The 21,785-nt window shown below is 44.9% G+C and overlaps 1 protein-coding gene across 1 annotated transcript in view; it reads left to right on the forward strand.

Annotated features, from left to right (window-relative positions):
- Positions 1-18,652, forward strand: part of CATSPER4 (cation channel sperm associated 4) — a 29,037-nt gene extending 10,385 nt beyond the window's left edge. Inside the window, exons 8-20 of the mRNA XM_034413747.3 lie at positions 109-301; positions 1,101-1,315; positions 4,087-4,249; positions 5,428-5,502; positions 7,597-7,635; positions 9,118-9,150; positions 11,146-11,193; positions 13,452-13,496; positions 15,355-15,393; positions 17,439-17,492; positions 17,592-17,635; positions 17,735-17,773; positions 18,482-18,652. Of these exons, the coding sequence (XP_034269638.2) occupies positions 109-301; positions 1,101-1,315; positions 4,087-4,249; positions 5,428-5,502; positions 7,597-7,635; positions 9,118-9,150; positions 11,146-11,193; positions 13,452-13,496; positions 15,355-15,393; positions 17,439-17,492; positions 17,592-17,635; positions 17,735-17,738 (952 nt within the window). The 3' untranslated portion in view covers positions 17,739-17,773; positions 18,482-18,652. The remainder of the gene's footprint in view (positions 1-108; positions 302-1,100; positions 1,316-4,086; positions 4,250-5,427; positions 5,503-7,596; positions 7,636-9,117; positions 9,151-11,145; positions 11,194-13,451; positions 13,497-15,354; positions 15,394-17,438; positions 17,493-17,591; positions 17,636-17,734; positions 17,774-18,481) is intronic.
- The last annotated feature ends 3,133 nt before the right edge of the window (positions 18,653-21,785 follow it).

A 21,785-nucleotide genomic window follows, 5' to 3' on the forward strand; every position in this document is an offset into this window, starting at 1 on the left:
GCTGGTCCTGAAGGGGGTAGGATGAACAAGCGGTGACTCAGAGCCATATTTCCTTGAGATATTTCCAAACGGCCCCTTTAATGACTGCATGTCCTCTTTCCTTTGCAGAACTGAAGGCCTGGCCTTGGAGATAGGTGGGGCCCTCTACTTCTTTATCTTCATCACCTTTGGGGCTTTCATCTTTGCAAATCTGCTAGTGGCTGTGGTGACAACCAACTTGGAACAATCTATGACTGCGTATCAAGAGAAGCAGCAGTTGAAAACTAATTTACCATCCCTTGGAAGCTTCGCTGGATTTGAAGTGAGTTTGTAATATCAAGGCTTGGGGAAGCCAAGTGGGAGAAGGCCAAGGGTGAAATCCAACAGGTTCTGACAGGTTCTGGAGAACCGGTAGCGGAAATTTTGAGTAGTTTGGAGAACCGGCAAACATCACCTCTGGCTGGCCCCAGAGTGGGGTGGGAATGGAGATTTTGCAATATCCTTCCCCCAGGAGTGGGGAGGGAATGGGGATTTTGCAGTATCCTTCCCCTGGAGAGGGGTGGGAATGGAGAGTTTGCAGTATCCTTCCCATGCCACGCCCACCAAGCCACGCCCACAGAACCGATAGTAAAAAAAAAAATTGGATTTCACCACTAGTGTAGGGTATTGTGTCCAGTTCCCGGACCCTGAAAATGGCACGGGAACTTGTAGGGGCTAACTCAGATAAATTTTATACAGAGGCAGGTCACTGAATAGAGCAGGGGTGTCAAACTGGATTTCTTCGAGGGCCAGATCAGCACTGTAATACTCATTCACAGGCCGGCCAGGTGGGGGGAGATGGGACGGATACTTCCTGCAACACCCTGCCAGCCAAAATGGCGGCCCGCACCCAGTTTTGGCTGACAGGGTGCTGCAGGAGGCCGTCCAGACCAAAAACAGGGTGCCAGAGGCACCGTGGGCAAGGCCCTTGTTATTTCCAGACCAGCCCTGTGGGCCAGATTTAAGCATCCTAGTTGGCCAGATCTGGCCAGCGGGCCTTGAGTTTCACACCCCTGGCATAGAGGGTTTATGATATTTGGGTGAGTTGAGAGGGCTGCCTAATCATATGGATTTTTGAGCAGGATGGCACCGATGATGACTTCACCACATCCCAATCAGAAGCGTTGCATATAAAGGAAGTAATTCAGGCAACACCCATGGTCCATCACCAGGAGTTGCTCAGCCTTGGCAATTTGGGCAGCTTGAATGAGACGACTTGTGAAGATCTTTGCCTCGTCCTGGAAGCCATCCACGAGAACTTAAAGGAATATCAGATGATCAGGGATGAACTGGACCAGTAAGTCTTACCGTTCCTCTGCTTTTTTTTTTCACTTTAGAATGGAGGCTATTCTAATGTAGGTAGCTAGCAAGTTACCTATCGCTTAATCATATCAGAATTTGATTGCTACATTGAGATCTGGGTGAAACTGGACATTTCATGATCTGTGAATGCAGTAATTATATTTAGTTGTTCGTAGCATGGCGTTTAGTTTACACATTAACCCAGGTTTTAAGTTTAATTTTATTTAATATTTTTACCATTAGCTCTCATTAGCCTTCTGGACAGGAAGTTGGGAAATGAATTGAAAAAAAAAAACAGTAATAATAACTTCCAAATATATAATTGTACTGGGGACGTAATGTCCTTTTCTATCTAAAATTCCTTCCTTCCTTCCTTCCAATTTCTCCTTCCTCCCTCCCTCCCTCCTTCCCTTCCCTTCCCTTCCCTTTCCTTTCCTTTCCTTTCCTTTCTTCCTTTCCTTTCCTTTCCTTCCTTCCTTTCCTTCCTTTCTTTCTCCTTCCTTCCTTCCTTCCTCTTTCTCCTTCCTTCCATCCTTCCTTCCTTTCTTTTTCTTCCTTCCTTCCTTTCCTTCCTTCCTTCCTTCCTCTTTGCCTAGTACATGAAAGGAAGGAATGGCAGAAAAATACATGTAGGATGATAACCCATCTTTCACTAAACTAGATTTAACATTGCTTTTTAATCCTTAATTTTGCATTTTAGCTCCCTTGAATGTTCAGAACAAATACAGGTAGCTCTTGACTTGCAACAGTTCATTTAGTGACCATTCAAAGTTACAACAGCACTGAAAAACGTGACGTAAGACCATTTTTCACAGTTATGACCTTTGCAGCATCCCCACAGTATCCTGTGATCAAAATTCAGATGCTTGGCAACTGGTTCCTACTTAGGACTGTTGCTATGTCCCAAGGTCATGGGATCCCCTTTTGTGACCTTCTCACAAAGCAAAGGCGATGGGGAAGCCAAATTCATTTAACACCCGGGTTACTAACTGATCCACTGCACTGATTCACTTAACAACCGTGGCAAGAAAAGTTGTAAAATGGGGCAAAACTCACTTAAAAAATGTCTCACTTACCAACAGAAATGTTGGGCTCAATTGTGGTGGCAGTTGAGGACTACCTTTGGAGGGCAAGATCAACCACCTCCATCATGCTGTTCCCCCATTGGGTCTGCAAGCCAACTGGCAGAGTCATGTCTGAAAGGAAGGTTGGGGTCAACCTCACATCGGGGGCAAGCAAGAGGTTCCAGAGGGCAGGAGCAACAGCAGAGAAGGCCGTCTTCCTGGACTCCACCAGCTAGAATAACTAGGCTGACAGGACCCACAGTGTGCCTCCTCTGCCATCATGAGTGGGAACGAATCTTTCTTATCTAGTGGGTGGAGGAAGAAGAGTCCGGGGAAAGTTCAACAAGCATCTGAGTTTGCTCCAAGGAGAACAGGACCACGGCCAGCTCCCTATGTGTATATTCAGGCCAGGTCTCTGTGGAGCAAGTTTGCTGCGTTCTTCTTGCTATGAACTCCGGTTAACTGAGTAAGATTCATGCTGGGTTAAGATTCAAGTTCTATCTGTTTTGTAGACATCTTCACATTATAAGGAGGACGTGCTCCGTCACACCCACTGCTGAGTCCAACTGACATGAGAGTTGTTCCTTGCAACGGAAATGGAATGGAGAGATGTTAATTAGATGGTCATAGGGAATGAGTCATAGGAGAGGGATAAGATTGTCTATACCACGGGTGTCAAACTTGATTTCATTGCGGGCTGCATCAGGGTTGTGTTTGACCGTGGAGGGCCGGAGTAGGCGTGGCCAGGGTGGGCATGGCCAGCTTGACATCACTTGTATTGGGGGCACCTGTGGTACAGTGGTAGGTTGCCCCCGGTTCGCACCAGTTCTATAGAACTGGTAGTAAAACCGGTGGGAGGCTCCGCCCACCGACCCCGACATCATCAAAATGTTTCTGTGCATGCGCAGAAGAGCGTGTGTGCGCATGAGCAAAGCAAATACGTGCGCGCTGCCCCGCTGCAAACCGGTAGTAAAGGTAAGTAGAACCCACCCCTTCTGTGGTGGCCCGAGCGCTCTGCCAGAGGAAACAAACTCCCAAGCTCCGTTTTCGGCTGCGACAGCCTCCTGCAACCCTCTGCTAACGAAAACGAAGCTGGGGAAGGCCACCTGTGGCCCTCCCGAGCTCCGCTTTAGGTTGTGACGGTTTCCTGCAACCCTCTACCCGCAGCTCTCCTGAGCTCTGTTTTTGCTGGCAGAGGCACCACGGGCTGGTCCTTCGCTGTTCCTCCGTGGGCCAGATTTAAGCACCCCGTAGGCCAGATCCGGCCCAAGGGCCTTGAGTTTGACATCACTGATCTATACTCCAGACCTGCAAGTCTATTTTAAAATGTTGAAGCACTGCTCAGGGTTCCATGTTACTTGGTGCCAAGGGTGAAATCCAGCAGGTTCGGGAGAACCCGTAGCGGAAATTTTGAGTAGTTTGGAGAACCAGCAAATGCCACCTTTGGCTGGCCCCAGAGTGGGGTGGGAATGGAGATTTTGCAATATCCTTTCCCCAGGAGTGGGGTGGGAATGGGGATTTTGCAGTATCCTTCCCCTACCACGCCCACCAAGCCACACCCACCAAGCCACACCATGCCCACCAAGCCATGCCCACAGAACCGGTAGTAAAAAAATTTGGATTTCACCACTGCTTGGTGCCAATGTAATTCATGGAAATGATCCCCAAGTTTATTTGATTTATGGATTTTTGATCTCCACAGCATAGTCCAGGAGGTGAGGTCCCTCAAGTTCAATGTCGATCACGAGCAGGAGATTGTTCTACGAAACATCCGCGGGGCAAACATTTCAGAAACGATGATTGCCAACCAAACCATTTATGCAAAGACTGGGGATGTTCTCTCAACGCTGATGAATCTGGAGAAGGTACGGTTTCAACCCTGTGTCTTGAATGACAATGTTGGGGGGAGGGGGGGGCAAGTACAGGTAGTCCTCGACTTATGACCACAATTGAGGCCAAAGTTTCTGTTGTTAAGTGAGATATTTGTTAAGTGAGCTTTGACCCATTTTACGACCGTTCTTGCCACCGTTGTCAACTGACTCACTTGCAGTTGATAAGTGAGTAACCCGGTTGTTAAGTGAATCTGGCTTGACTTTGCCGGTCAGAAAGTGGCAAAAGGCAATTGCGTGATTTTGGGACACTGCAACCGTCATAAATATGAGGCAGTTGCCAAGCATCTGAATTTTGATCACATGACCCTGGGGATGCTGCCGGGGATAACTGTCAAATACGGTCATAAGTCACTTTTTTTCAGTGACGTTGAATGGTCACTAAGTGAACTGCTGTAAATCGAGGACCACCTGTATACAAATATACAACCTGTTGTTTCTAGGAGCTCAATATGTTGTGTGAACACAACTACTGTGGTTTCAGAATAAAATACAATTACACTTTTCTTTTTCTTTTTTTTTTTAATTTTTATTGATTAAAATACAAAAAATACAAACAAACATACATACAACAATAAAACATACACAACAAATAAACATGAATCAAGTCTTTGTGACTTCTTTTTCAAACTTGTCACATCGGTAGACTATATTTGTGTTCGTATCTATATATCAATATATTTATGTATAAAACAATATATATATATTCCCAATACATCATCTCCTTGGATTTTCTTAATTAATGTATTTAATTTACTATATTCCTTAGTTAGTACTCAATTGTTATCCATGAGTTATGCCCTCTCTTTTGTATCCCTATTTATTTAATTTCCTTTCTTTTTCTCCAACCAATTATACCATTTCTGCCATACTAAATAATAATCCGTTTCTTCCTTTTCCTGTATTTCTTTTGTAAGTTTGTCCATTTCTGCACATTCCATGATTTTGCTAATTATTTGATCTTCTGTTGGTATATCTTCATGCTTCCAGCTCTGAGCACAAACTATCCATGCTGCCCTTAGTATATGAATAATTAGGTATTTTATTTCTTTTTCATAATGTCCTGCAATTATACTGTTCATGTATGCATAACTTGTATCATCCTGGATTCCTTGCTCATCTTTTTTTTTTTCTTGGGTGTCTTTCTTGGACAGTCACACTTACTTGAGAGAGAGTACCAGAAAGGAGAGGTAAAATCAGCAGCCATGAGAGCCTTACGACAGTCCGCAGTGAGTAGAAGAGTCGCCTTGGGGGGCCTGGGGTCACTTCACATTTGACACAATTTAAATTGTGTACTAGGCTATGTGTCAATGGGGTAGTGACAAGAGCTCTCTAATTCTATAATGACTCAGTCTCTGTATTTAAGTTACTAAAGCAGTGATGAAATTCCTTTTGGTACCTGGTGGCTACACCTTATTTTTTGGGGGAGGAGGGCCATGGACATGGGAAGACATGATGGCAGTCTTCCAATATTTGAGGGGCTACCACAGAGAAGAAGGGGTCAAACTATTTTCCAAGGCACCTGAAGGCCAGACAAGGAATAATGGATGGAAACTGATCAAGGAGAGATTCAACCTGGAAATAAGGAGAAATTTTCTGATAGTGAGAACAATCAACCAATGGAACAGAAGTTGCCTTTGGAGGTTGTGGGACCTTCATCACTGGAGGCTTTCAAGAAGGGACTGGACTGCTATCTGCCAGAAGTGGTGTAGGGTCTCCTGCTTGGGTGGGGAGTTGGACTAGATGATCTACAAGGTCCCTTCCAACTCTGTTAATCTGTTAATCTCCTGGGGGACAACTCATGTCATTTATATCATCACATCACATCCATCCATCCATTCATTCATTCATTCATTCATTCATTCATTCATTCATTCATAGTTCTATAGCTGCCCAATTCAATCACGTGACTCTGGGTAACTCACGACATACAAGATATACACACACAAGAGAGTATATGTGGTACTTTGCTCAATAGTAGTAACTGTGAGAGGGATCTTGGAGTCCTAGTGGGCAATCACTTAAATATGAGCCAGCCGTGTGCAGCAGCTGCCAAAAAAGGCAACCCAGTTCTAAGCTGCATAAACAGAAGGATAGAATCAAGATCATGTGAAGTGTTAATACCACTTTATAATGCCTTGGTAAAGCCACACTTGGAATATTGCATCCAGTTTTGGTCGCCACGATGTAAAAAAGATGTTGAGACTCTAGAAAGAGTGCAGAGAAGAGCAACAAAGATGATTAAGGGTTTGGAGGCTAAAACAGATAAAGAACAGTTGCTAGAACTGGGTATGTCACAAATTGACTTCTGTGAACTTTACTTCATTCTTAAGTGGTCAGTAGAGGGGGCTTGCATAAGTGCACTAACATGCCTATCGTCCCTGTCATTGTATTTTTATTCTCTTATTCTTCTTCTAATTTTTGTTTGACAAATTCCAACAAATAAATAAACAAATAAGTACGTATGTACATAAATAAATAAATAAATAAATAAATAAATAAATAAATAAATAAATAAATAAATAAATAAATAAATAAATAATATCTAGTCTGATGAAAAGAAGGACTAGGGGAGACATGAGAGCAGTGTTCCAATATCTCAGGGGCTGCCACAAAGAAGAGGGAGTCAAGCTATTCTCCAAAGCACCTGAAGGCAGGACAAGAAGCAATGGGTGGAAACTAATCAAGGAGAGAAGCGACTTAGAACTAAGGAGAAATTTCCTGACAGTTAGAACAATTCATCAGTGGAACAACTTGCCTCCAGAAGTTGTAGATGCTCCAACACTGGAAGTTTTTAAGAAGATGTTGGATAACCATTTGTCTGAAGTGGTATAGGGTTTCCTGCCTAAGCAGGGGGTTGGACTAGAAGACCTCCAAGGTCCCTTCCAACTCTGTTATTCTACTATGAAGATCAAATTTTGGCTTCTACAGGATGCCTGTGGCAAGGCCCACAATGGGTGAGCAAATAATTCAAAGTGAATAACACACTTGTAGGATTTGGGTGGTGGTGGTGGAGGTGGAATATTTCCCCCCCCCTCTTTTTTAAAACTATATTGAATGCACTGCAGTGCTTGTGTTACAGATGTAGTATTTTCTGCCTGAAAATGGTGGGAATGATGAATGACTGTGGTCAGAAGGAGCTTTTGTGGGTTGCAAAAGGAGATGGGACTCTGAGACTCTGTACATGCCTAGTGAGCATAAGGTCTCATCCTGGTCCTGTTCATGAAGCAGTACCTGGAGAGCATTAGAACTCAAAGGGGAAAGGATGAAACATTCACATTAAATCCTGACATCTTGTGTTCTCTGGTTTTCCTGCCCTGCAGATGGATGAAACTGAAATATTAGGCCGCCGACAAACTTTGGTAAGAATATTGGACTGACTTTTGGGCTATATCTGCCTTTCTCCTATTGGTCAGCAAAGAGCCCAATGAGACAGGGTGACACAGCAGATTAGAAACTGTCCATTTTTCTACATCCAAAGGCAGACAATGGATAAATGTTGGGCACGAATGACCAGGCCAGAATGAAGATTCAATGAACCCAATTTATTGCTAAAGGCCTATGTTCAAGAATCTTCTCAACTAACAGTCAGCATCTGATTAGAGTTAGGTAAGGGGGGGGTTGGGCTTAGTTTGCTTGTGGCTACGTAGGGATTCTAGGCTAAGCTCTCTTTTCCATCCCTCCCCCAGGTTTTGCCATTCCTTCTCCCAAAATAAATGAATGAATGTTTGGTTGGTTGTGATCTGTCCCCGTCTACACACACACACAAACACAGCCAGCCAAGGGTTAAGTAAGTACTTGGCACGCACACAGGTCGTTATCTCAAACTTGGCAACAATATAAGCACCGTCTGCCAAGAGCTTTACTGCAACAGATAACATAAAATTACATACACATTGCAAATAGTCCAGCAAAACAATATCCCTTCGGCAGCTTCAGACGTGGTTCAAATGACTAGCCAGAATTAGTTTTTGTTCGTCACAGAGTTTTACCAGCCACCACCCTCTCTTATATAGTCTCTGGGGTGTGGTCCAGTGACTCAGTTCTAATCCCTACCACCCCTCCTTAATTGCTGCAACCGTTTATCACGCCTTCATTGGCGTGCATCCAGGAATGACGGCTCTCCTTCTTTGCTCTCATCCGAGACACCTGGCTCCTGGCTAATCTCCTCTCCCTCGGCCAGCACCTGAGACAGTGCCAGAGGGGAGGGGCCTGGAGAGGGAGGCCTGGCTGACTCCTATCCCTCATGTTCGGAGCTTTCTTCCTCCGATGAGTTAGGCTCAGAGGGCGGGGCCACAACAGGTTGGTTGCTGCTGATATTTCTGACTGAATTTTAGATTTTGTTAAGTCGCTTGGAGTCACAAAATACAAATGTGAGGCATGTACTTTTTAAAACGAAAGGATGGATGGATGGATAGACCGACTAGAGCCGAGGTGGTGCAGTGGTTAGAGTGCAGTACTGCAGGCTACTTCAGCTGATTGCTAGCTGCAGTTTGGCAGTTCAAATCTCACCAGGCTCAAGGTTGATTCAGCCTTCCATCCTTCCGAGGTGGATAAAATGAGGACCCAGATTGTTGGGGGCAATAGGCTGACTCTGTAAACCGCTTAGAGAGGGCTGTAAAAGCACTATGAAGCGGTATATAAGTCTAAGTGCTATTGCAATTGCTATGGATGGAGGAATGGAAGGAAGATTTTAGAAAGAGTGCATGTAAACCTAGGAAAGAGGGGAAATAGGACGTAGTATCTAAGCCCTGGATTCAGCCAACCCTTCCAGAAAAGTCTCATTTGTACCATTCTTCTTTGCCACTTGTCAACTTCATTTTCACTGTTTCTCCCTTCTCTAGCCAGCAAAATTTGATAAACAACAAAAGAGCTCGGTAAGAGTTTCATGGGTGGCTCTTCCTTCAGTCATTGTGGGGGAGACGTTACGTACCACACTTAGATCCAGAGGAAATATAGTCTTTCAAAATAGATGTTCCATGCACGTTCATGTTGACACAAGAATTTTTCAACTTGTTGAGTTTCACTGACTCAAACTTGAGAAACTGAGCGTTGGTTCACCAAGTCTTTTATGAATAAAGGGCAAGGCCTGTTCTTGGCTTTTGGAGGGGCTCTAAGGGCCCTACTTGGGGTTTTGGGGTGAGGCGGGATTCCTCCTCCACCTCTTTCTTTAGATTTATAGCCTATCTTTCTCCGAGGAGCTCAAGGTGGCTTACATAGTCCCATCCTCTCCCACAACAACCTGTAAAATAGATTGGAATTGAAAGAGGGACTCTCTAAAATCACTCATGAGTTTCATGGTTGAGGCTGACCAAAACCTCGGTCTTCTCACTCCTAATCTAACTGCATCACAGAGGCTCTTAGCAACTCACATGGAGTTTGGGTTCTTCAGGTAGGCATTCTGCTTTACAGACACATGCCAAAAGTCAAAGACATGGATTGAAAGCATTCTCACGTACAGTGGTACCTCGGTACTCATTGTTAACTGGTTCCGGGAAGTGTGATGAATACCAAAAACGATGAGTACCAAACAATTTTTTCCCATAAGGCATAACGTATTGAGTGACAAGGCAGTTGCCTCTGGCAAGTTTTAGCTTGTGTGTCAAGTACCAAACAATTGATGAATACTGGGACAGAAATTTGGTGTCAAAATGCAGTATCAAATTTGATGAGTTTCAAAGCAGTTGAGTACCAAGGTACCACTGTTATACAGTGGACAGAGAAGGAGGAGCAAAGGAGAAAACTTCTACTTTGCGTCTGCCATCCCAAACCAGTACCTTCTTAGATGTGTTGGAGGATAATTCCCAACATCCTTAGTTCTATGGATATGGTGGTATGGAGGATATGCAATATGGAGGTCTACGATATGGAGGATGCTTTCTTGATAATGACATAACCATGCACACTTGGATTTGAACATCCCTTTCTCTCTTTCTCTCCTATTTGCCTCTACTCTTAATATCTGACTTTATAGAGTGCACGTAACTCAGTTAGAAACATGATTTATTTTATTGGTCTGCACAATGCGTTAACACACTAAAAATGTACCCAAGATTAAAACTACCATGTTTCCCTGAAAATAAGACCCTGTCTTATATTTTTTGAACCCCAAAATAAGTGCTTGGCCTTATATTTGGAGATGTCTTATTATTTTGGGGTGCATGGAGCAAGATGGGGCTCTTCTTGCCATCTTACCTGATTTCCAGCTCTGTTTTCCTAACCCTAACCAGAGGAAATGGTGGGGACTGGCTGTGCATGCATTTAAATATTTTCGGGGAGGGCTTATTTTCAGGGGAGGGATTATTTGGGGGGGATTATTTTAGCGCATGTACTCAAAAGCCCAATTGGGCTTATTATCAGGGGATGTCTTATTTTATGAGAAACAGGGTAAGTATAGCAAGTCAGCCACTAAACAAATTTTAACACAGCTATGCAGGTGGTCCTCAGCTTATGACCACAATTGGGACCAGAATTTCTATTGCTAAGCAACATGGTCATTAAGTGAGATATGCCTTATTTTATGACCTCCCTTTGGCGCAATTGTTAAGCCAATAACTGCAGTTGTTACATGAATTATGCAGTTGTTAAGGTGAATCCGGCTTTCCCATTGACTTCTTTTGTCCCAAGCCGACTGGGAAGGTTGCAAATAGCATTCACATGACCATGGGACATTTCAAGTGCTGGTAGCCAAGTGGCCGAATTTTCATCACTTGGCTGTGGGGATTCTGCAATGTTTCTAAGGGTGAGGAACGGTTGGAAGTCATTTTTGTCAATGCTATTGTAACTTTGAATGGCTGCTAAATGAATGTTTGTATGTCGAGGACTACCTGTGGTTCTATTGTGATATTTGATCCTTTTTCCTTGTTTTGTAGTTATCAGAAAGCCAACCAGAAAAGTTTCAGACTCGTCGAATAACTTTGGTAAGGAGATAATAGCAATATATCTGGGCATGTATCAGGGGTGAAATCTAGCAGGTTCTGGAGAACCGGTAGCGGAAATTTTGAGCAGTTCAGAGAACCGGAAAATACCACCTCTGGCTGGCCCAGAGTGGGGTGGGAATGGGGATTTTGCAGTATCCTTCCCCTGGAGTGGGGTGGGAATGGGGATTTTGCAATATCCTTCCTCCAGGAGTGGGGAGGGAATGGGGATTTTGCAGTATCCTTCCCCTGGAGTGGGATGGGAATGGAGATTTTGCAGTATCCTTCCCCTGCCACGCCCACCAAGCCACGCACATAGAACCGGTAGTAAAAAAATTTGGATTTCACCACTGGCATGTAAATGTCCATTTGTAGGTATTGTGCATATCCATACGCATATACAATCTTTATTGTTCAATCACTAAGTTCGTCCAACTCTTCCTGACCTCATGGACCATAGCACACCAGGTCCCCTTTTGTCCTCTACTGTCTGCCAGAGTTTGCTCAAATCCATATTCACTGCATCAATTACACTATCTTAACCATCTCATCCTCTGCCGTCCTCTTCTCCTTTTCCCTTCAATTTTTCTCAACCTCAGGGTCTTTTCCAGTGAGTCCTCTCTTCTCATTTGGTGGCCAGAATATTTGAGGTTCCATATCTGTCCTTCCAGTCATGGTTGCTTTCCTTTAGCATTGTCTGATTTGATCTCCTTGCAGTCCCAGGGACTCTCCCAAGAGTCTTCTCCAATGCCACAATTAGAAAGCAACAATGCTTTGGCGCTCAGCCTTCCATATGATCCAATTCTCACAGCCATACATTATTACTGGGCAAACCATAGCTTGGACTATACAGATCTTATATTACAATCTGTTTGTCAGTGTTCCGAGTAACACACCCATCGAAAGCAGAAATCCAAAGCAGGTAGATTTCTCAAAGAACATGTTTATTGGATACATCATATTGGCACAGCCGGTGAAAACCAACTCTAAAAGTTCCCACGGTTTTCACCTAATTAAAAGAGTAAAAGTTTTCCCCCTCCCAGATGTCACTGGTCACATTGTCCAATGAAAGTGCTGGCAGGCTCTTTGGTCACTCCTCTTCTCCTTTCACAACCACCTGTTACGATGACTTTGGTTCCCACAGGAAAACTTTTTGTTTTGACGGATCTGCTGGTCTATACTCCCCCCACCTTTCTTTCTCAGGCTTCGTGGCAACTTTGAGGGAGCACAAGATGGCTTCAGCCAGATTCGCTTCAGAGTTGACCCTGTCCTCTGCAAATCTCTTAATGCTGTTGGGCTCCTCTTGTGCGGGTTTGAGGCAGGGCGTTGAAATTGGACACACTATTGGACAGTGTTTTTAATTGATGTCCAAGGTAGTAAACAACCAAACAACTGCAAAAAAGATGGCGGAATACTAGGGATATCATTGGCTGAAAAAAAGAGAAAGCTTGTTATCCCGACAGATAACAAGAGATGCACTGATGATGCTACTTAGTTTTGTTGTGGCTTGTCGGCCGCCGGCCCCTCCAGCAGCTGAATCAGAGGAGGAGGAAGCGTGGGAGTCAGGGTCAGCTTCAGGGCAACCTGGGAGCTCCAAGGGGGAAGAGGGAATGGAGCTCTCAGAGAGAGAGAGACAGAGGTGGAGCCTGGGCCATTCATCAGCTCTCAGATCAAGAGTCAACAACCCCCAGGTCTGGAGGTGGCTGATGAGGAAGAGGAGGAACAGCTGGGTCCAGTGCCTGATGTGTGGATATGCAGAAGGCAGAGGAGAGGAGAGCAGTGGAAATCCATGGGCCGATCCTTGGGAAGGAAGAGCTACTGCTGCTAGTGAAGCCACACCCTAGCTCTGGGGATAAAAGGCAGGGGGCGGAGATGAATAGATGTGGCAGACAACTATTCATCTTCCAACCGGACGGACTTGTCAGCCTAAGGGAGAAACTTTTTGCCCAGGCTGCTGGCACTCCTAATAAAGGAATCTTTTGAGTTCACTTCAGATGGTTTGTCGTGTTTGGAGAGCTGAGTCAGAACAGTTTGGTAATAAAACACCTGCAAAAATAATAGAAACATTTGCAACAATCAAGCTCAGAGAGAACCAAGGATCCATCTCCAATTGTTGGTCATAATCGAAATTCTCTCTTCCACACCCGAGGTAGTGAAAGGTGTTGACAAAGGGATACCGTAACACAATTAGAATGCGACAGATATTCTCCAACAACTGAGTTTCTCTACTCACTATTTTTCCCCATCTTTCTCTCTCCTAGTCTGGAGGAATTGCTCACCAAGATCCCTTACTGCAGTCAGACTTGGTAAGATTGTATGAGGGGACTAAAGAGGTGTTTTTTAAAAAAACAAAACAAAATGGGGACTCATTTTTTTCCTAAGCATTGCAGAACATAGCCATAGCAATAGACTTATATATCGCTTTATAGTGCTTTACAGCCCTCTCTAAGCAGTTTACAGAATCAGCATATTGCCCCCAACAATCTGGGTCCTCATTTTACCCACTTCGGAAGGATGGAAGACTGAATCAACCTTGAGCCAGTCAGGATTGAACCTCTGGCAGTCGACAGAATTAGCCTGCAATACTGCATTCTAACCACTGCGCCACAGCATCTTTTACATCCTCTGTGTTCTGCCCCAGCTCCGGATTCCCAAGGATTGTGACACACACCAATGGTCCTTATCAAAGTTATAATGTACCAAGAATAAACAAAGTCCGGCAAAGGTTGGCAGCCAGTCCAGAAAACAAGATACGATAAGACACTCACTCTCCAAAATGCTCTGTAATAATTACACGTTGTTTCCAGCAAGAAATTACTAACTGCCTGCAACTTAAATAGGCTAAGGGAGTGGCCAATTATCCTCAAACCTTACTCTCGAGGTTTACTCTCCTCCTCCTGAGTAGCCACTCCTGCCTTTTGGCAGCCCTGTGTGCTTGAGCATTGAGGAGAGGCTCCTCTACTTCACTCTCTCCACTTGAAGGAGCCTCTGGAGGTTCTGAAGGCCCTGGCTGAGTGTCTGCCTCTGGCACCATATCCTCTTCAGCCTCCTCACTGTCCGATGCGAGCACCGGCTGCGCAGGCTGCTGGCGTGACCCCACACCAGCCTCCTTGTCATCGAGATTAGCCACAATCCACGCAGGCCGCTGGCGGGCCACAACACTCTGATAATAGGAGGAAGTCATCGGACACGGGGCCACATTTGTGGCCATGTGGAAGCAGGGGTTGGTGGATGATTTTTGCCAGTTTACAAGTAATCCCTAAAACAAGGCATATCCATATTCATGTTTAAAACTGAGCGATTCAATTTCAGCACTGTCATCTCTGTGTTGTCTTGCAGGGTCTGGGAGGTGGATGGATTTAAGAATCACATGTAGGCTACAAGTTGCCCATACTTCTTTCAGACTCCTTCTTCCAATGGTCTATGGCAGGGGTGTCCAACTCAGTTTCATTAAGGGCCACATCATGGTTGTGTTTGACCTTGGGGGGGCCATGGTGGGTGTGGCCATGGTGGGCATGACCAGCTTGACGTCACTCATGTCGGGGGTGCCTGTGGTGGCCCGAGTACTCTGCCAGCGAAAATAGGCTCCTGAGCTCCGTTTTCGGCTGCAACAACTTCCTGCAACCTTAGAGGGTTGCAGGAAGCTGTCACAGCCGAAAACCGAACTCAGGAGCCTCTTTTCTCTGGCAGAGGCACCACTGGCCACCACCTTTGCTGTTTCCAGGGCGGCCCTGGGGGTCAGATCTATGCACTCTGCAGGCCAGATCTGGCCCCCAGGCCTTGAGTTTGACACCCCTGGTCTATGGAGATTCTCAATAATCCAGGCCATAGTTGTCTGAAAGGTGCTTTCTTCTTCTCTCAGAAGGCAACTCGACTGTTTTTTTTTTTTAATTGAGAAAGAGGAAGATGTTTCCCTTCTTATCCAAGAAGCTTCATCAGTTATAATTGGATGGTTGGGGGAAAACAGAAGGATACTGACAAGATGGGCAGGGGGCGGATAGGATTGTACTTCTTTGAAATCATCTGGTCATTAGCAGTCTGGGAAATTGTGGGAAATGGAAGTCCACAAGTCTTAAAGTCCCCAAGATTGGACACCCCTGATTGTCCTCCAGGTCTGAACCATCCACCTGATTTGTATTGTCTTCTTTGTCTCTCCTTCTTTAGACTGAATCGGATTCTGGCCAAAACTATGGAAGGAGCGTGGTGAGTCTCTTAACCTGGATTTGGCAACCCTTGGCCAATGTGTTGCTTAAAGCTGTGGTTCTCAACCTTTTTTTCACCATGGACTCCCTTTAAATACCTTTTGTGGCCACGGACCATGGCCACGGAGCCCCCAAGGTTTAAATCATAACATTTCTTCAAGCCTTCGGGAACCCCGTGATGACATCACAGCCCCCCCCCCACCGGAGTCTGTGGACCACAGGTTGAATGGATGCATCCTATTGCATCCATTCAAAGTGGGCTGATTTTTCTATTGGGGGAGCAGCTAATGAGTAAAAAGGGTACCCTAACCTTCTGTAAAGCTGAAAGCGTTGTTTTTACCTGGTCACTCACCTGGAAAACACAAGAAAGGATGCAGCTTTTCATCCACGTCCACATGAGCGATGCCAGAACATCTGGGTATCAGGGTTCCAAGTAATAGATCCAGGGGTGCTATTCAGCAGGTTCTGACAGGAGAACCGGTAGCAAAAAGTTTGAGTAGTTTGGAGAACCGGCAAATATCACCTCTGGGTGGCCCCAGAGGTGGGGTGAGAATGGGGATTTTGCAGTATCTTTCCCCTGCCACGCCCACCAAGCAGGCGAACTGGTAGCAGCGGCAATAGGAGGCTCTGCCCACCTGATCCGACATCTCTGCGCATGTGCAGAAGTGTTGTGCGCACGCACTCACGCCCACAAGCGAACAAAATTAAAACCCACTACTGCCACCAAGCCACACCGCACGCGCCATGCCCACAGAACCGGTAGTAAAAAAAATTTGAATTCCACCACTGAATAGATCCATTGGAAGCAAAAACTCCGAGGCAGGTGAATTCCTCAAAGAATAGCTTTATTGGAAATATCAAATTGGCACATATTTGGTGAAAACCAGCTCTGAAGGGCCCCTAAATAAAAGTTCTTCCCTCAAACTCAAACAATCAGTCACACATGGTCCAATCATGGCAGTGTCCTCAGGTCTGGTGACATCACTCCTCCTTCCTCCGGCCAGGTGTGAGAATGCCCTTGGTCCCCAGGGGAAAGTATTTTATTTTGGCTACACAACCCCAGCTAGCTCTAATCCCCTCCTCCCTGTCCCTCGCTCCTATGTGGCAACACTGAAACTCCAAGATGGCTTCAGCCAGACCAGCTTCAGGGTTGACACTGGGCCCATGTCCTTTCTGCTTCTCAAGTCAGGTCAAAGGACATCATGCAGCCACCAAGCTGAATCTTTATGGGAACTTTTTCCCCCTCTTCTATTCAGTTGTTCTCGAATTCTGTGTGGAAAAGTCTCTGTGGTTTACTTGGCAAATTTTTCAGAAGCGGCTTGCCATTGCCTGCTTCCGGAACTGAGAGTGAGTGATTGGCTCAAGGTTACCAGCAGGTTTTGTGTTCTGATCTAAGTTTCCCAAGAGCATGAAGCAGGCTCCTTGTCCCGACAAAAAACCCCTTTTATTAAGTTACTGAGAATTCCTCTCATTCACCTTCAGCAAAATTTTTCAAGGGAGAATTTACAGTCACAGATCTTATCTGGCTTGGAGAGCTGCCAGGCTGATATCTTCAAAGAGTCTCCACTCCCCTTTCGCTCCTCTTTTATTCTCTCTGGGAGGGGCCATTCATCGTCCACCTGTGGCCTTACTCCCAAGTCGACCCTTGTTCTTTAGCTGTTCCCTTCATCTGGCATCTCTGCACATGCGCACTCTGGGAACAGGCTCCAGCTGTTTGTCTGCCTCACTGATGTCTGACTCCGAAGGCAGCTGATAACTGGCATACGGCCCTGGCTCTCTCTCTGCCTCCGATGCCGAGCCCTCATCAGAGTCTTCCCCAGACTCCAGGACTGGCCCATGTTCCTCCCCAACCTCCTCACTATCTGAATCTGCTGCCAGCTCTGCTGGCTGCTGGTGGGCCACAACACTTTGTGCCTAAAGTAGGCCTAGAATTCACAGTCCTCCAGTTTCTATCCTGATGTCTCAACTGGCTCTCTGTAGGAAATATTTTGATTTTATTCCAAGTCAGAATTGGCCACAAATTTCTGTTCTTTCTCCACTCTCCAGCCTCCTCCCTCTAGAGATTCTACAGATCAAAGCCAGAAGTATCCAGACAGCACGGTAAGATGTAAGAAGGGTACCACAAAGACGCTCGATGTTGCCTAAAATCCTATTTCCCACTTACGTTGTACTTTCTGATATTCTCTCCCCGCCCTCCAGCCTGGAAGTAGTGAAGACAAGAGTCAGGGAAGAGGGAAGAATCAGTAAGTCTCCGAACGTTTATATAAAATGTAATTTCATTCAAAATCAGAGTGGCCAAATGATTTATCTTTTCTGTTTTTCCTCACTTCTCGCCCCACCAGCTAGCAAGCAATCCAGACCAGAAGCACTGAGTGACCCAGGTAAAGCTTTAAAACACAGCTTTAGGGATGCTGGGAATTGTCGTACAGCAACATTTTGAAGGCTCAACAACCATTTGTTGTAGGCCAGGGATGTCAAACAAAAGGCCCGCAAGTCGGATCTGGCCCATGGGGCCATCCTGGAAACAGCGAACGACCAGTCCGCGGTGCCTCTGCCAGTGAAAATGGAGCTAGAGAGGGCCATGGGGCCAGTGGTGGGATTCAGCCAGTTCGCACCTATTTGGTAGAACCAGTTGTTAACTTTCTAAGCAGTTCGGAGAAACGGTTCTTGGAAGAAATCTTATTTTGTTTTTTTCCCACTTTACAGGGCTAATCCTGTAAGGAAGGCAGGAAGGAAACATTCTGGTGGTGTTTCTAGCCTAATCTTTAAAGCTATTAAAGGCATCTTTTCAACGATCTCATCTGAAATTTTCACTCCGCTTTAATTAGGTGCCATCCAGACCTTGTGAAACCATCTTAAATGACTTTAAAACAGGATTACTCAAAAATGGGTATCCCATTTAGTTGGAGCTTTCCTGGAGAACTCAAATCATGGCGACTTGATATTAGGAAATATATTTCTGTAGCTATTTAGAAGTGAGGTCATTTATATTTTTTCATCGAATGAAATTAGATTAAATGTATTACTCTGTCGATCCGTTTAAGATTATATAAGCTTCTCAAGTAACATAATTTATTTATTACCTACAGTGTCCTGGAAAAACTGGAGTTCGAGAGGAGATACATCTTTAACGAAGACCTCGATTTATAGTGTTATTTCAGTTTCGTTGAATTGCTTTGTTCTGATTTATCTGAACTAACTTGCAAATAGCCTTAACAGCTAAAAATACATTTATTATAAAAATGCTTCATTTCTTCCAACCACCGTTGAATCCTTTGCCAATATTCTTTTGCTTTTCTACATGTCCACCACATGTGGTAGTAGGTGCCCAGTATTTGGTCACAGTTCCAGCATTTAGGTGATAAATTTTTGTACATTTTGTCATTTGCATTCTCCTAGCGAGTCTTTAAGGCCGGTCAGAGCTGAAGAAGCTTCTTGGATGTGAAGCCAAACGTCTTCAAAGGAAAACCAGGTAGTCCAGTTGCCTCTTGAAAAAGCACCTTTGGGACAATACTGTTCTATGTACTAATCTATATATAACCAGCAGAGGGCAGCAATGCCATTTTAGCCTGCCATGTTTGCCAGGTTATTTACAACATCGGGGTTTCTCAAACTTTGCAACCTTGAAGATGTGTGGACTACAACACTCAGAATTCCCAGCCTGCTCTTGCACTATCTTTAGCAACCAGCGGAGAGTTATCAAAATTGGCTAATTTCTGGAGGCTTGGTGCTTGGGGCTAAATTGGAAAGCAATCCTTTTTTTTTTAATTTTTTATTGAAAATTATTAAAAAATACAGAAAAAAATATAATAATATGGATAGAATTGCAGAGAGTAATATAATACATATAGAGTTTTAAAGTATCAATTTTCGCCTGGAGAAAGTACAAACTTCCATTAAGCTAACTCATCAAAAGAAAGAAAAGTTTAACTAGAAAAAAGAATTCTCAATTGTCATGCAATACTCCTGGAAATATTTACCCACGTTCACATTAAGGTTAATATTTTCATTTTTCTTAAGATTTCTTTTTTTGCAGCCAAGCATACCATCTGTCCCAGCTCCTATATACCCCCGACTCTTGTCTATCTCGCAAAAGTCCAGTAAGTTTGTCTGCTTCTGCACAGTCCATGATCTTTGCAATTAACGTAGCTTCCGATGGGATATTTTTGGATTTCCATTCTTGCGCGAACGAGATCCTGGCTGCAATGATGATGTGGAGAGTGAGATACCAATTAGATTTGTTTAAGTTCTCTGGTTTCATGCCTAGTAAAAACGTTTCCGGGTTCAAATCTATTCTACATCCTATGATTTCTAAAATCCATTTCTGAATTCTAGCCCAATATACTTTTGCTCGGGGACAGGTCCACCAACTATGAAAGTAAGTTCCCATAGCGGCGTTGCATTTCCAGCAAACCGGAGAGGTCCCCGGGAACATCTTCGATAATCTAGCCGGGGGCAGGTGCCATCTATACCAGCAGCTTGTGCTAATAAAAGTCAAGATGGCAGCTATGCCTATTTTTTTTAAGGTGTATCACATGTGCACTGTAGACCCCTCCAAGCTCAGCTTCTAAAAGTGGCCACCTAGTTTTGCTTTCAATGGCACCCAATGCCCTTTTCCAATTATGGAACTGCCCGATGAGATTTAACAGGGAAAATTGCGTCTTTACTCTAGGGCAGGGGTATCAACCAAGGCCCGCGGGCCAGATCCGGGTCTCCTGCTTTCTAGTCTGGTATCTTAACCACTAGAACAAACTGACTCTCCTAAATTCCACATCATCCAGAGGTTTATCAGTACATCCACATAGCGGGACGCGATGGCTCAGTGGCTAAGACGCTGAGCTTGTCAAACGAAAGGTCGGCCGTTCAGCGGTTCGAATCCCTAGTGCTGCGTAATGGGGTGAGCGCCCGTTCCTTGTCCCAGCTTCTGCCAACTTAGCAGTTTGAAAGCACATAAAAAATGCAAGTAGAAAAACAGGGACCACCTTTGGTAGGAAGGTAACATCGTTTGGCGTTTAATCATGCCAGCCACATGACCACGGAGACGTCTTCGGACAGCGCTGGCTCTTCGGCTTTGAAACAGAGATAAGCACCGCCCCCTAGAGTCAGGAACGACTAGCACATATGTGCGAGAGGAACCTTTACCATTTACCTTTACGATACCCACATTTAAGGTCATGGAATGGATAGTCCTAATACAGGCTACAGGAAGGTGTGCAAAAAGGGACTTAAGAGAAATTCACAGAGAAAACAATCATCTCTAGATTCCTGGTTCCTGTTAGACTAGGTTTACAAATTTGCTACTAAGTCATAATACGGTTTGTTTAAAGTCAGATGGTATTTTATATGAAGCTAGACAGTGTGGTTTTCAAATCATCATTTATGGTGTAACTATTGTGCAAGCCCAAACGTGGATTACTCAAGAGAAAGTATAACTGTTAAAATCTAGCTGGGTCAGAGTTTAGTAGCAGAAGGAAAAAACCTTGATGGATCTATGCTGGTCCTAAGCAGACTCTCTTCCGATGTTTAATATGGCCATATGGGCGAGCCCATCTCAAGATTGATTTGAATGCTGTGAATATTCTTGGCAGCTATTCCACGCAACTGAACCATTTTTTAAAATTATGGTGGTTTCATCCCGATTTTAACAGCCCAGAGTCACATATATGAGGTGGGTGGGTGTAAATTGAAATAAATTTCAATCTCACACGTCAGTCCTCTTCCCATTGCAAAGAGGCTCCTCTTTTCAAGCGCAGTGATAAAAGTGGATTTGGGGGGCATGTTTGTTGAGACAAAACTATCCAGATACTACACTTAATAGTGAAAGTAGTGGCGTTGATTCTCATCCAAGAAGCTTCTTCAGTTCAGCTTTTTCTGACAACTGAAGAAGCTCCTCGGATGAGAACCGAAATGTTTTCAAAAAGAAAAACCAAGGAAATCCAGTTGCCTTTGAAAAAAGCATCTTTGGGAGAACCATGACCTGGATCAGGGGTCAGCAACCTGCGGCTCTGGAGCCGTATGTGGCTCTTTCATCCCTCTGCTGCGGCTCCCTGTTGCTGGTCGGCTCCACAATTGATAGGGCTTTCGGTTAGGACAGGGAGAGGAAAAAGGATGCTGCGCTAGGAGACTCTATGGTGGGGGAACCGACTTTCACTTGGCAGAGGAAAAAGGACACGCTAGGAGGAGACTCTATGGTGGGGGGGAACCGACTTTCACTTGGCAGAGGAAAAAGGACACGCTAGGAGGAGACTCTATGGTGGGGGGGAACCGACTTCTAGTCAGCAGAGGAAAAAGGACACCGTGCAAGGAGACTCTATGGTGGGGGGAACTGGACTTCCGGTCAGCTCCAGAATTGAACGGGGGCTTCCGGTTAGGACCTTTGTGGCTCTTTGAGTG

This window comes from Pantherophis guttatus, chromosome 10 (genome assembly GCF_059756535.1).
Source record: "Pantherophis guttatus breed Tessera chromosome 10, ASM5975653v1, whole genome shotgun sequence".
Classification (NCBI taxonomy): Eukaryota; Metazoa; Chordata; class Lepidosauria; order Squamata; family Colubridae; genus Pantherophis; species Pantherophis guttatus.